Source organism: Meles meles, chromosome 5, assembly GCF_922984935.1.
Source record: "Meles meles chromosome 5, mMelMel3.1 paternal haplotype, whole genome shotgun sequence".
Taxonomy (NCBI): domain Eukaryota; kingdom Metazoa; phylum Chordata; class Mammalia; order Carnivora; family Mustelidae; genus Meles; species Meles meles.
Genome location: NC_060070.1, coordinates 7,753,845 through 7,769,916, shown reverse-complemented (window position 1 = coordinate 7,769,916; position 16,072 = coordinate 7,753,845). Strand labels below are relative to the sequence as shown.

Below are 16,072 nucleotides of genomic sequence, written 5' to 3'. Positions count from 1 at the left end.
GTGCCTCCAGCCTCGCAGCTCTGGCTCCCCTGATGGCACCCTGAGGCTTGCCTCCACGTGGCAGACCCTCGGGGGGGGGGGCGCTCTCCCTCCATAACGTGGTCCACCCCTTATCATCCTGATGCCCACGTGTCTACAGGTCTGGTCACGGACTTCCCACCTGACTCAGAAGGATCATTTCCACTCGGAGCTTGGGGCACCGTCGGGGAGTTGGTGTCACTCTCTTCTGTGTCTAAGCACTTTTTCAAGTTACAGAACTCCCAGCGGACAGATGGGTCAGTGGTGTAACACCAGGGGCTTTTGTCACTGTCCGGATTTCTGCAGTAGTTCATGGTCAAGCCGCTGTAAATTCCACAACACAGGCCGTGAGAAGTGGAGAATCTTCTGGAGCATCCCCGTACCCGCACATTTTGTTATAACAGAGGGTTAATAAGTGACTTGGAAATATTTCCATTAAAGAGACCATGGTACGTACCAATTTTTATATAATGTGACAAACACAGAGGGTTCTCAGCTTCTGAACAATTGGGGACATTTAAAACAGATTCTAATTTTTACTTAAAACATCAAAAGTAGTATGTGCTCCATATAAAAACTGAGATAATATAAAAATGTGTAAATGAAAGTACCCAAATGTCTTCCTTTTCCTGGGACTGGGACATACATTCCCCAGGGATAACCAATGTTGAATTTCAAGTACACATTTTACTTTTTTTTTCTATGCACGTTCATCTCTCTCTCCCTCGCTCACTCGCTCTCTGTATGAGTATGCAGAGCTGTGTAAGTTGGAATTAAAAACTTGTTTCCCCGAGGAGGACTGACATTGTGATGACTCTCTCAAGACCTCCAACATTGCTAAAATGCTGCGCACTTAGCAGGAAAATACTTTTCATATCCCATCAGGTAGGTTTGGGCTTTGAAAGACTTACGGAAGCTTGCCTGGGAAACCAGCTCCCAGGCAGGATGTGTTTCTGAAGGACACCTTCCGGGGAGGGGCAGGGGGAGGGCCAGGGAGCGGGGAGCACGGGGAATCCAGCCTCCCCTCACTCCATGCCCCCCCTTGCTGCAGCCACAGAGGATGGAGGGATGCAGAGAACACTGAAGGAGGAATAATGGGAGGTGTGTGGGGCTGAGAGGGGCTGAGAGCTTACGGGAGACTTGCCTCTTCGAGAACCTCATATAAATAGACTCACATAGTGTATACTCTTCTGGCCTTGGCTTCTTTCCTCAGTGAGACTTCTGAGCTTCATCTGTGCTATTTGAGAGTATCAGTAGCGTGTTTCTTTTTATTGCGGAATAGTATTCCATTGTATGAATATACCCCCAATGACTGATTCACTTTCTTATTGATGGACCCTGAATCAATCTTCAGTTTTGGGCTATTATGACTAAAGCTGCCATGAATATTCTGGTAGGTATTTTTGTGGACCCATGTTTCCATTTCCCCTAGGTCAATATTCAGGGATGGAACTGCAGGTATTTTAGGGTAGAGCATGTGTCTGCTTTTGGCATGTTCTTTTCTCTCCTTGTATATCTTTCTGCCAGTACCTCTGTGTCTTGATTACTGTACTGTTATAGTTAAGTCTTTGAATCAGGGTGGGTAAGTCCTCCCTGATAGATTGTTTTGGTGAGTCTAGGTCCTTTGCATATAGACAGTTTCTTTTTCCAAAAAGAAAAAAAGAAAAAAAAAAAAGCTACAGGAATTTTGCTCAAATGTAGGCTGAATCCAAAATCCAATTTGGTAAGAATTAGTATTGACTCTTTAAAGCCATAAACAATGTATCTTTATTTATATCTTTTAAATTTCTCTCAACAACATTTTGTAGTATGTAGCATATAGTTCTTGTACACACTTTGTTAAATTTATCATTAAATATTTTGGTTTTGGTACCACTGTCAATGATCTCGTTTTAAAATTTTTCTTTTCTAACTAGTTATTTCTGGTGTACAGAAATACAATAGATTTTTGTATATTGACATTGTATATCCTTTTGTATCTTTTGATTTTATGAAACTCACTTATTTGTCCTTAGGATTCTGTATCTATTAATGTAGTTGTCTATGAATAAAGATAGATGTACTGATTCCTTTCTGAACTTCAGGCTCTTTATTTCTTTTCCTTGTTCCCAATCTTACAGAAAAAGTGTTAATCTTTCCTCATTAATATATTGGCTGGAATATTTTTATAGATGGTGTTGATCAAACTGAGGAGGTTCCCTTCTATTCTTAGTTTGCTAGGATTTTTAAAATCATGGATGAGTGTTAAATTTTGTCTAATGTTCTTCTTTATCTATTGATATAACCATATGACTTGTCACTTTTATTCTGTTAACATGTTGTATTAAGTTGATTGTTGGTAAATGTTAAAACAACCCTGCATTCAATTCACTAATTTTTGTAAAGTTTTTTTTTGTCCACATTCACAACAGAAAATACTCTAGTTTCTTGCAATAATTCTTGTTTACTTTTTGTATCTCAGTTTTTTGGGCCTCACAAACTGAGCTGAGAAGTATTCCCTCCTCTTCTATTCTCTGTGTTGTTCCCTTCTTAAATATTTGATAAAATTTGAAAATTCTACTATTTCATTGAGCTTCTTGAACCTGTAAGTTTATAATTTTCTTCCTATGTGGAAAAATTTCAGCCATCATTGCTTCAAGTATTTTTTTCTCTTTCAGTAATTTTTTTCTCCTCCAGGGACTTGATTTAAGCATGTGTTAGACCTTTTGATATTTTTCCAGATATCCCTGAAGTTCTGTTTATCTTCTTTCAGTCTTTGTTTTGATTTTGTGCTGCAGGTTGTACAGCTTATACTGTATTATTTTCAAGTTAACCTTTTCTTCTGTCATGTCTAACCTGATGGGAAGGCCATCCAATGAATTTTTCATTTAAGATATACTTTTTAAAATCCTGTCTTTTCCATTTGGCCATTTTATAGCTTTCTTTTCTCTTTAGAACATCCAATTTTCTCTTTTATATTCATATTTTCCTTTAAATCCTTGAATATAATTATTATATCTTTTTTAATTTCTGGCTGCTAATTCCATCATTTCTATCATTTCTGGGTCTGCTTGTTTTGAGTGATTTTTCTCTTGGCTCTGGACAAATTTAATGATCTTTGTACGTCTGGTAATTTTTAAATTTGTGCCAAACACTGTAGATGCCACATGACTGAGTGACTGGATTTTGTTGTTTTCCTCTAAAGAGAGTTGAGTTTACGTGTGACAAACAGTTAATTTACTTACAGATTATTCTGATCCTTTTAGGATTGCTTCTAAGCTTTGCTAGAGTAGTACTTTCTAGAGTAGTAGAAGGTGTTTTTAGAGTAGCCTTTATTTTAGGAATACATTAATTCTACTCCTGAAGTGTGACTCTTTAAAAGTCTCTACTGAATGCTTATGGATGTATCCCATGAGGGCTCTACTCTCTGTCAGAATCTCAAATCTCTGAACACAGAGTCTCCCAATGCTGTGTGGGTTCTGAAATCCCTGTTTATCTCACCAATCTCAGTTGTTCTTCCCTCAGTAACTGTTCTTTGTCCTGTGAACCTTGTGGAATCTCTCCCTGTGTGTGTGTGTGTGTGTGTATACCTTTATATTCAGCCAAGCATTTAAGAAGAGCTGTGCATGTTCTTTGAGCTTCTTCTCTGCACAGATGCTTATTATTATTTATTATTATTACCCAGCCTAAAAAATCCCAGCTGCCTCAGTAAGCCCAATTACTAATTTGCTACTAGTAATTTACTTCTCCTTCTAAAAGTTCTCAGTCCTGTGATACCTGTTGTCCATCATATGGACAGCTTATCCCCTACATTTTATAAATGTTTATGGCAGAAATGTTGGCCTTTGCCCATCTACCTGTCCAGTTTGCCTATCAGCATCTTTGTACTTCCTGACACTCATCTGCCCTCCTGCTTTTGCTCTTCATGTCCTGGCAACTCATACCGCTGCCAACAACTCATGCTCAAGACCCACGTGTCAATACAACTTAAGTGAAATGTACTAGATGATACACATTTTTTTCAAGTATATATATCATATATATACTTGAAATATATATATGAGATATATATATATATATATCACAGATATATATATATATCTGTGATCCAATGACAAACACATACTTCACTTCAAAGGCTGCAGTTTGGAATGATAAAATCCCACAATTCAAAGATTGTACTGATCTTTAGCAGGTGCTGTGGAATGGTACTGTTTCTAAGTTTTTGGTTATTTGTTCTCCTGAGCTTTCTGCTAGCAGGTACTCAACACCTCTCATCTCCTCTTTCTCTCACAAAAGTACCAGGAAAGATAGCCAGTCTCTAACTTCTCTTTTTTCAGAGATTTTGCTCAAAAGCAAAGCACGTAAGACATTTTGCCTCACATTCTGGAGCCAAGAGAAATTTGGTTCTAAGAAGTTAGTTTAAAGCGTGGACCTCCTCACAGCAATTTAGGTTGGCTATTGTCCCTCTCAAGGTTAAAAGCAAAGACATACGCATCTGGGAAGCGTTGTGGGGTCTTCTCATGTCGGTGCGGTGTCATAGACGACCAAGGCTGACATTTCTTTCCTGTGATAGTAGTGGATGATGTGCCTCGGTAACTCTGTCCATTACCGTGGTAGCACTCCTGGACCACAGGAGTTTGTTCAGGTGGTACTGAAGCAGAAACAGAAGGTAATCAACTAAGTAATGACTAGAACAGAAATAGGTGAAGCAACTGCTGACACCAACAGAACAGTAGTCTCTGGGAATTAACTCTGCTTTCTTTTCCATATTGGTAAGCAAATGGACTTGCAAAGAAAGCAATAGATCAATCACACTATAGAACTTTAGTCACCTAACTTTTCTTGTAAATATTTCATTTAAAACTCAGGGGGAAACACATGGGTCAGAGTGCTTATAATTGGAAATTGCACTCATGTGCAAGTTCCTGCATATGGATGTCTACTGGGTGTTCATGAGAACAACTGGGAAGGAGCTTGGAAGTACCTTCAGTGGTGCAGGCTGCATGTAGCAACTGGTTTCCAGTGGGGGGCAGAAATGAAATCCTTTTGTGTTTTCCCACAAAAGGGAAAGCCTTTTCTTTTTCTTTCTTTTTTTTTTTAAGATTTTTATTTACTTACTGAGAGAGAGGCAGTGAGAGAGAACATGAGCGAGGAGAAGGTCAGAGGGAGAAGCAGACTCCCCGTGGAGCTGGGAGCCCAATGTGGGACTCGATCCTGGGACTCTGGGATCATGACCTGAGCCCAAGGCAGTCATCCAACCAACTGAGCCACCCAGGTGTCCCGGAAAGCCTTTTCTTGTATACAAAGCCAAAGCCTTAAGCTGTTGGAGGATGGGGCAGGAAACAGGTCTACATTCAAGAGTGCAGACAAAATATCCTTTGCCTCTCAGAGAGGGATAGAGGCAAAGATCTATTCCTCTGGAGGGCAGCCCAGGAATTCTTTCATGCCAAGATCCTTCACTGACACAGAGCAGAAGTCTGCTACTCTTCTCCTTAAGAACCACCACAGATACAAGTTAGAATTTAGTTCCATGGAAAGAAGTGGGAAGAACATTAAGAAAAACACTGCCTTCAAAGCCCAGGTGCATCGAGTCCATCTAAGATAGCACGGAAATCAGGAAAGTAGAGACTGCCTACTGCCATCAAAAGATTAACACTGAGAAATAAGAAAAAGCAGTTTGTCATGAAAGTCTGGTTTAGAGCAAGACCGCTTTGTGGTGCATGCATTCAGTGACTGCTGAAAATTGAGACTGATTTAGGAATCCTAAGAAAACTCTTGAGCACCCCCAAACAGTATGCTAAGGAATGTGAAGGAGTGTGAAGGTGAAATGAGGAATGTGATGCCTACTTTAAAAAAAAATGCAGTTCATCCACTGACTAGATTGACTTAATTACCCCCACAACATGCTTACAAAAGAAAGGTTTCCATTTCAAAGTGGAAGTAATATTAACTGTAATCTCTGCTATTCTGCCACACATCATGTTCAGTATTTGATGAAAAATCAGAAGACATACCAAAAAAGAAAGAGAAATCAACAGAGTCATATTCAGACATGACTACAGCAGACTGTTAGAGACCATGAGGTAGCTATGACAATATGCTGAAGCATTTTACACCAGAGGGGAATGATACAGATGGATAGGTGAAGAATTTCAGCGGAGATGGAAACGATTTAAAAAAAAAAAAGGAAAACATGCAAATGCTAGAAATGAAAACCATGGTATTAGAGATGAAGAATTCCTCTGATGGGCTAATCAGCAGACTAGACACAACTGAAAAGAGAATAAGTGAATTTGAAAATAGGTTAATAGAAATTACCTAAACTGAAATGCAAAGAGAGAAAAAAAAAGTGGGGGCTGGGAGTACGAAAAACATACAAGAGTAAGAGATAGTATGAAAGGGTAATTGTGGTCTAAAAAAAGGAAAACCAAAAGAGAGAGCGAGCAAGCAAGCAGGGGAAAATATTTGTGTAATAATGGCTGAGAACTTTACAAAAGTAACGAAAATCAACAATCCATAAATTTAAGAAGTTAAGAGAACCCCAAGCAAGATAAACATAAAAAATAAATAAATAGGGGCACCTGGGCGGCTCAGTGGGTTAAGTCTCTGTCTTCAGCTCAGGTCACCATCTCAGGGTCCTGGGATCAAGCCCTGCATTGGACTCTGCTCAGCTGGGAGCCTGCTTCCCCCTCTCTCTCTGCCTGCCTCTCTGCCTGCTTGTGATCTCTGTCTCTCAAATAAATAAATAAAATCTTTAAAAATAAACAAAAACAAACAAACAACACATGAGGACACATCACAATCTAACTGTTAAAAACCAAAGATGATAGAAAGCCTTAAAGGCAGCCAGAGAAGAAAGAAATGTGAAATACATGGGAACAAAGATAAGATTTCTGGTCAGAAGCTATTTAGAACAGAATATAATGGAATAACGTTTTTTAAAGTGGTAAAAGGAAAAAATTTTGAGCCCAGAATTCTATATATGCCCAACAAAATTATTTTTTTTAACTGAAGGCAAAATAAAGACTTTTTTTCAGACATACAAATTTGAAATTAGCAGCAGATCTGTACTACAAAAAAATGCTAAAGGTTAAGGTTTTTTATAGAAGGCATATGACACCAGACAGAAATTTTAATCTCCAAAAGGAAATGAAAAGCATAAAAAATGGTATGCATAGATAAATAGATATTTTAAATTTACAATCACTTTGAAATGTGACTATTCAGGCAAAAATAGTATGAATATACTGTGAGATTTATAACAGTAGAAATAAGCTCTTTGAGAACAGTAGCAAAACACTTTGGAAGAAGGAACAGAAATACGTCTAAGGTTATTACATTTGTAGTATCACTTGAAGGTAGAACATGCTAAGTTAAGGATGTATATTCTAAATACTAGAAAAACCCTAAAAAGATCAAAAATGGTTTAACTAATAAGCAAATAGCAGTAATAAAAGAATCAGAAAATACTGAATGAACAAAGACAGAAGAAGATTTAAAAAGGAAAAAAGTTCAAACAGGACAAGTCAAAACAAGTTTTAAATCCAATCATATTAACAATTACATTAAATGCAAATGCTAAACATCTCAATTAAAAGGCTGAGGAAAGGGGCGCCTGGGTGGCTCAGTTGATTAAGTGACTGCCTTCAGCTCAGGTCATGATCCCAGGGTCCTGGGATCAAGCCCTCCATTGGGCTCCCTGCTCAGTGGGGAGCCTGCTTCTCCCTCTCCTTCTGCTGCTCTGCCTGCTCGTGTCTCTTGCTCTCTCTGTCAAATAAATAAATAAAATCTTTAAAAAAAAAACAGTTAAAAAAATGGCTGAGGAAAATTAAGATCTCATACAAACACTAGTGAACATAGAATTGCAAGGGCTATATTCTTCAGGAAAAGTAGACCAGAGCAGGCAGTATTTCCAAATACATTATATAATGATAAAGGGGGTCATTCCTTCAAGAAGCTATTAACAATCCTAAATGTTCATATGCCTAAGAGAGTTCCAGAATAGATAAAGCAAAGACCAAAAAGATATGGACGAATGGACAGCCAAAGCTGGAGATGTCACTGTTCGTCTCTGTAATCAGTAGAACAGAGATTAAAAAAAAAATAAAAAGGATAAGGATTGAGAAGAGCCAAACAATACTAACCCACCTGTCCTAACTGGCCTGTAAAGAATGCTCCACCCAACACCAGCAGGGAAACACTCTTTCCAAGGGCACAGGGCACATTCACCAAGATGACCATATTCTGAACCTTAAAACAAGCCTCAGCAATGGAACAGAATTGAAACCACAGAAGCAAGTCCTCTGACCAAAACAGAACTGAACCATAAGCAAAGCTACTGTGCATTGCACGGGATGCCGAAGCAGAGAGCACACTGGGGCGCTCGGTCGGCTCTCGCTCCCCTCTTACCTGCGGCGTCGGAAGGCTCTGAGGCTAACGGAGGGGACTCACAGGACGGAATCCTGCAGTGTTCCCACCTCACCTCACTGTCGGTGGTGTAACACCATGGGGCTGATTCTCCATCAGGGTTGCGACAGTAGTTTTCAACCAAATTCCTGCAAAAGAAGTGCTCGTGAGTTTGGCTTTCCAAGCAGGCTGAAAGAATAATGGTGCAAGCATGCTTACTCGTGGTGAGACTGGGGATGTATCCAGCCGATTCTGCAGATTTACAAAAACCCTAATGACAGGTGGAAACCAAAGAGTAGCGGGATCCCACATGGTCCACTGACGCTGTCTGCTGGTAAAGGATGGGAATATATGCCTTGATTGTGGGTCGTCAAGCAAAATCAATCTTTTGCTGGGTGCTATGTGCTCCGCTCCACGCTGAAGGCACAATGGGTATTTTCCACACCATTTCTGCCTTCAGGGGGACACATCAGAGCCCTGGAATTGAAGTGTTCTCAAACCTCACAGTGCATTTAGCGGAGGGCTTCTCAGAACCTATTGCTGGGACTCACTCCCGAGTTTCTGATTTAGTAGATCTGGACAGGGTCCAAGAATTTGCACTTCCAACCAATTCTGCCGATGCTAATGCTGCTGGTATAGGGAGCGTTCAAGGAAAATCTTTGAGAATGAGTGTTAGGGGAAAATCAGTGCAAAATTTCATCCCCCTTGCCGATGACTTGGCCAGTTTTCATTCCAGAATACTTGGACGTGGGTTCCTCCAGGAACAAAACCAAGGCCACATCTGAGGGATCTCACAAACCATTTGGCAGGCAGGGACCGGGACCAGAGGTGGACTTACTTGCAAGGGAAGTTTTCCGGGGTCCTGTTGTGCTTGTGAGGGGTCTGTTCACTCCAGCGCTGACAAGTATGTCCAGATACAGTGACGGACACCGTCCCCCGGTAGCTCTCCCCGCTGCCCTTCAGACACTGATATGTTGGGCCAGAGGAGGGTGGTGGTGTCGCTTGAGGGTAATACATTACAATGAATATTTTTACAGTGAAGAATGCACAGACAGATGTTGTAGGGGAATGGATGCAGGGAGCATCTTCTGCTCATCCTCCCTTAGAATTTGGGACTTGAAAACTGTCTACCATGTCCAAAAGAAATTAACCTGGTGGAATCTTTGTTTATGAGATCATCTTATGAGGAACTCCTCCCAGGACAAGACCCTTGGAGCAGATGCTTCTTTCCGTATTTTCTCTGCTTAGTTCATCATACATGGTCAGGGTCACATATATCAATGATACAACTTCCTTTGTGACGAATCATAAAGGAGAGTACCCAATAACCTTCAGAGTCCCAAAAGATAATTGTCAGATCAAAGAACAGAAGTCATCATCAGGGTCTCCTGCATCTTTTTAACTTTTAATGTCTGTCCTTGTCTAAATGTTGTTCCTTCCTAGTCATTCCTTCCAAGTCTCCCTTAACGCTATTCTCCTGCTACTTTCTCACAACTCTGGCTCACTGAAAAATGCACATCTGGAGATATTTCTTTATTTCTAAATAAAGCATCAATTACAAGGAACTCTGACTGATATGAAGTCTGTGTACCTGAAAGCATGGGTCTGCTGCCCTTTAGCACTAGAGAAAAGCAGGATATCAGAGCTACTTCCCCCCAAACGTACATTCAACTGTACTCAGAAGAGGCAGGATAAACAAGAACAAATACATGACCAGTAGGATCAATTTCCTAGAATAACTGCTTTAGAAAAGCAATCACCTCTCCCAGGACATGGAGGGCAGCTTTCAGGCACAGCACTCAAGCACTGACTCAAAGTTTGCATTTATTTGTTTTTGGGTTTTTTTGTTGTTGTTTGCTTGTATGTTTGTGCTTATTCCAAGGAGAGAACAGGTGAGGATCCCAGAGCACAGGGTACAAACCATACTTACTGCAACGCGGGATGTCACAGAACTCCCAGCGTTTGTTGGGATCCATGGTGAAACACCACGGGCGGGGCTCCCCATCGGGGTTGCGGCAATAATTCATCTTCAAGTTCTTGTTCGGAAATCTGAATGGGCAAGAAGGATTTTAATAGCACTGAACATTTACATTTAAGTCCAGGAATCACTTCAAATGAGCAAATGTTGAGCACCTGCTGTGTGCAAGGTACAGTCAGGCATCCAAGGAAACGACTGGATGCGGGCTATCCTCAGAGAGACAACAGCCTCATTAGAAAGATTAGCTCAATATTCTAAGGGCCCTTTAAGAGTTTGCATATGCAAAAATCACAGAACTTTATCATTTTGGCCATCCGGAAAATTAACGGAATTTAGTTGGAAATGATAGGTGATTTAGTGGAAATGATAGCATTTTTACAACACAAAGTATTCACTGACCAGGGATAGTCATCTAACACCCAATTGACCAGGGATAGTCATCTAATACCCAACTGACCAGGGATAGTCATCTAACACCCAATTGACCAGGGATAGTCATCTAATACCCAACTGACCAGGGATAGTCATCTAACACCCAACTGACCAGGGATAGTCATCTAATACCCAATTGACCAGGGACAGTCATCTAATACCCAATTGACCAGGGACAGTCATCTAACACCCAACTGACCAGGGATAGTCATCTAACACCCAACTGACCAGGGATAGTCATCTAATACCCAATTGACCAGGGATAGTCATCTAATACCCAATTGACCAGGGACAGTCATCTAACACCCAACTGACCAGGGATAGTCATCTAACACCCAACTGACCAGGGATAGTCATCTAATACCCAGTATGGTCAAGAAGTCGACATCTTCGTAACTTAAAGGGATGGTCCTTCTTGTCTGCCAGATTTTAGCCCTGCCAGCCTTCCAGCTTAGAGAAATTGGGAGAGATGATTTTTTATAATTTATTTTTCATTTAAATTCAATTAATTTCATTTATTTTAATTTCACTTAAATTCAATTAATTAACATACAGTGTTTTATTAGTTTTAGAAGTAGAGTTCAGTGATTCATTTAGTCTTATGTAATACCCAGTGCTCATTACATCTAAACTGAGAGGCATAATTATGCTCCTGGGAGCACCTGGCCAGATAGTACAGCAGAGACCTCAGCAGGGACCCAGTGACTAAGACTGGCACAGAAGGCCTGTGCCCCTCTCGGACGCCACAGATATTCATTCGGGATGGAGAGCACAACCGGCAGTGGCTTGGGCAAGGCTCTTCTAGTCTCTGGAAAGTTAATTTACCCAGTGTGGGCCTTGAGGACTTTACCCTACTTCTTCACTGAAGGAAAATGGCAAAGCTGTGTTTTAAGCTAGCTCTATGGAATGGGAGGTACAGAAGTTCAGAGGAGCTGGTGAAATCTGTGGCTTGGTCCCACTTCTTATGAGTTTTGTAAGCCCCACTCTGTGGTCACAGAACGAAGACTGCAGAGGAGACATTTTCTAGTACAATTAAGGTCCTCTACTGTAGGAATCATCATTACTTTCTAGATCGTGGATTCTGCCTCCTACTAGAAATTCATGGTCCCCTTTAAAGCTCTGCGGGAACTTGGGAATCCTCACCCCAGAAGCATGCATGGATATGTACATTTATACATAAAACATTGGGGGGGGTCACAAAATCCCTAAAGCCCATCCACAGATCATACATTAGGAAGCCTTGAATCTCATCAGTGGAAAGGAATAAAGAGAAGAGGGAAATACTCAGAAAGTACAGAAGTGAGATGTACCCTTATTCCTCAAAATTTAATGTGCATACGAATCAGCCAGGAATCTGTTTATAATGCAAATTCAGACTCAGAGGCTCAGAGAGTCTGCATTTCTAACAAACACGCAGATGGCATCACTCCCCATGAACCACGTTTTGAGGAACAAGAATGTATACCTCACTTGCAGTCATGTGGGAAGATACAAATTTTGAAATTCGAAACTTCAGATGCGTTAAGATTCCCGAGGAATGTGAAAAGATCCCGCTAACATTCAATGTCTCATAGAGCCGTGGAGTGGTAAACATCTCATTTCCTTCTCAGCGAGACTTACTTGGAAGGAATATATCCATGAGCATGGGGCGTTTGGGAGTTCCAGGCTTGGCACTTGAGTCCAGATGTGGTCTGGGAAATCTTGCCCTCGTAATTTTCCCCACTGCAATGCATGCACTCCTCTGCACACAAGATGAAAGGAGGAAGAAGAACCGAAGTGAATGAATCACAGAAGAGTAAACCTAGCAATGTCTCAAATACCACCTGCGACTTGTTCATTTGTCCTTTCCAGTAATCGCTTGGGAACAAAACGGGCTGTAAAGGTTCATCTAACACGATCCAAAATGTTGTTCCCTATTCCAATGGTAAAACCAGCGTGTTTTGGTGAGTACCTTCTGTTACAGTCATGACTTCATCCAGAAATTCCATAATGCTATCCTCAAATTGGGATGCGCTGGCCCTCGGTGGGTGGGAGGGGGATGGGGAGAAGGTGCATAAAGTGTCAGAAATCTGAGACTTCGATTGTCTTTGTTTCACTAGCAACCTTTAAAGACATCTATGGAATCATTCTGATCATGAGGACGACGGCCTCCCAGGATTTCAGGGCTTGAGTTTTGGTTTGTGCCCACGACCTCGCTGGGGACCAACACTCCCCTAAAGGGCCAGTGCCCCTCTTCTCTGGGGTGTTGCCTTCTGCGTATCTGTTACATGCAGTGAACTGCAGTCTGGAAGATGATCCGACTGCCCTTACATCACTATGCCTACCACATTGCCCTCACTTCCTCTCAGCACGTGGGCATGTTATCATCTCTCATCCCCACAAAAGAGGGGAGAATACAGTCCCGTAAGACGTGGCGGTGGGGAGACCACATTCACATAAGCTCCATTATGGCACACTGTCATCGTCGTTCTCTGTCCTCAGTTATTATTGCTGATCTCTTTCTATGCCTAACTGGTGAATTCCACTTGGCTCTATGCACTTAGAGGGAGAGGAAACCAGGGTATCTACAGGGTTCTGTACTCTCTGCAGTTTCAGGCATCCACGGGGGTCTCAGAACATGTCCCCTGCAGATAATGCGGCACTCCTCTACCAAGAAACATGCCTGGTTGTTTTTTGCTTTCTTACATTAAAAACTGCAACTTTGGTTTTGGAATTATTGGAATAACATGGTGCAGCAGAGGAATAAATGATTTGAACTTTTTAAGGCACTAATAAAGGAAACTGAGGCAGATTGATACAAGCCTGTCCTCTTGTGTGGATTGAGGACCAGATGACTTCACAACACCGTACACCAGTAAGGCCTCTGAGGTTGAAACAAAGACGGGAGACCTGAGCCTTCGCCTGGTGCAAAACTATCCAAGCCATCACATAAATTTCACCTTCATCCTTCCTCTTTTCCAATAAATGTAGCAGAAAATATGAAATGAAGAAAATTTTTTCAATAGGAGGTGTTTAACGTTTTTAGCATTTACTCTCAAGGTACACTATTAAATTGGTTGGTTCGTGAAGACAATGGGTTGCTGGTTTAAAAACCGGTTCATTGTGTGCCTGAGTGGCTCAGTCAGTTAAGCATCTGCTTTCTGCTCAGGTCATGATCTTGGGGTCTGGGATGGAGCCCTGCATGGGGCTCCCTGCTCAGCGGGAAGTCTGCTTCTTCCTCTGTCCTTGCTCCTCCTCCCTGCTCATGCTTTCATTCTCTCTCTCTCTCTCTGTGTCAAATATAAACAAAATCTTGAAAAATAAAAAATAAAAACTGGTTCGTTGCTTAGCTTCGATGAAACAGCAAAGTCTACCACATTAGATTCATACATTTATTTGCATTTTATTGACTCTGTGGTTTCATTTAAAAAAAAAAAAAACTTATTTGAAAGAGAGAGGGGGCGGGTAGGGAAGCAGAGGGAGAGAAACTCCCAAGCAGGTTCCCTACTGAGTGCAGAGCCTGACGCAGGGCTCAATCTCGCCACCCTGAGCCAAAACCAAGAGTACTGACTGTACCGCCCAGATGCCCTGATTGGGTGGTTTCATTTTAACTACTGAATTACAAGTCTGCTTCTGGCTTTATGCCATGTAAGAACTTTAAGCTTAAGAAATTGTATCTACAATTTGTATCTAGTTGATTATTTGTACGTATCAATGTAACATTTTAATGAAATAATTAAGTTCAAAAAGGAAGGGGGTCTGAGCAAATTTTCCGTCTTTTCTAAGAGGTACATACCTCACACGATTTTGTCAAACATGTCCACTAGTTGGTTTTTAACGATATCCCTGTATGGGAACCACTTTACAGCAAATTACAGATAAAGAGCAGATGAGCAAGCGGTTTCTAGAGACGCGCCTGACCTTCACACTCTGGAATGTTGCAGTAGTCGAACCTCCGTTCTGGGTCTGTGGTGTAGCACCAGGGCCCCTTCTCGTCGTTGTCGGGGTTCCTGCAGTAGTTCTCCTCCAGCCCCATCGTGGGGTACTTCTGGGGTGTGAAGCTGTGGAGGGCGGCAAAGAATCCCTCATTATCTAGTGGACCCCTGAACAGCATGGGTGGAGCCGTGTGGCTCCTGTACAGGCGGATTTTTTACAATAAATACGGTACAGCGTTGTAATGGTTTTCTCTCTTCCCTGTGATTTTCTCAGGAATGTTGTCTTTTCTCTAGCCTACTTTATTCTAAGAACACAGCACATAATGCATGAAACATACAGAATGTGTGTTCGTTGACTGGTATGGTCCCAGGACGTCTGCCAGTAAAGAGTTCGCTATTAGTGGTTAAGTGTGGGATGGGGGAGTCAAAAACCATACACGGATTTTCAGTGGCACAGGGGGTCAGTGGCCCTAATCCCATGTTGCTCAACGGTCAAGTGTATCTGAAAGATCAATATGTTGGTGGGTATTATGGAAGGCACGGATTGCATGGAGCACTGGGTGTGGTGCATAAACAATGAATTCTGGAACACTGAAAATAAAATAAAATAAAATAAAATGTAAAATAAAAACAGTATGTTATTAGGAAGGCAGAGTAAGAGTCTATTTCCATGAGGTTCATGCATTTCTGCTCTGTTGTCTGATTTCTGGTTCTCTGCTGGCAGGTAGCTTATTCGTCCAGTAGCTAATATTACCATTATTATGATAGGGACAGCAGAGTCTTAGAAGTAGAGCTAAAGGGTTTTTATGCACAGTCACTAGAAATACAAAGGCCTCCAAAGCCTGCCAACTTCTTGATTCCTTCCAAACACCTGCCTTTGTCAGGTGCCCTTCTCCATGTAGAAATGGTCATAGTTAATGCCATTGGGTCTGTGTGACTCTGCACTGGGCAAGACTGGAAACTTTCTACACCCCCTCTCATTTAGCCTTAGCAAAACCCCTAGTGGGAAGGCCTTATTATCCCTATTTTAAGGATGAGAAAATTGGCAACCAGTGTCAAACAGAATTTATCTCGCCTCAGTGCAAATACCAAGAAAGCAGCATCTCAAGTTGAATCCATCTGACTGATTCTGTGGGGGGGAGGGTAGGTAGCGGTAACTCACTTCCAGTTCTAGAAATGAGTTGCTGTGCAGAGATGAAATTCAATCAAAAGCCTGAGACTTAGAATCCAGATGGCAGATTTCATTTCTGGGCTTCGAAGCACCTGGGTTTGTAAAGTGCACTTCTCAGGACCTCAATGTCCTCCTCTGCCGGGTCGAGATGGCCTCGACTGTCTCTAGAGC

The 16,072-nt window shown here is 41.6% G+C and overlaps 1 protein-coding gene across 1 annotated transcript in view; it reads right to left on the bottom strand.

Moving 5' to 3' along the window:
- The window catches only part of PLG (plasminogen), a 36,993-nt gene that overhangs the window by 11,742 nt on the left and 9,179 nt on the right, over window positions 1–16,072 (bottom strand). The window contains exons 5-11 of the mRNA XM_046005466.1: window positions 14,717–14,856; window positions 12,437–12,557; window positions 10,337–10,455; window positions 9,245–9,407; window positions 8,410–8,555; window positions 4,492–4,651; window positions 161–342 (exon numbers count right to left, since the gene is read on the bottom strand). Coding sequence (XP_045861422.1) covers window positions 161–342; window positions 4,492–4,651; window positions 8,410–8,555; window positions 9,245–9,407; window positions 10,337–10,455; window positions 12,437–12,557; window positions 14,717–14,856 — 1,031 coding nt within the window. The remainder of the gene's footprint in view (window positions 1–160; window positions 343–4,491; window positions 4,652–8,409; window positions 8,556–9,244; window positions 9,408–10,336; window positions 10,456–12,436; window positions 12,558–14,716; window positions 14,857–16,072) is intronic.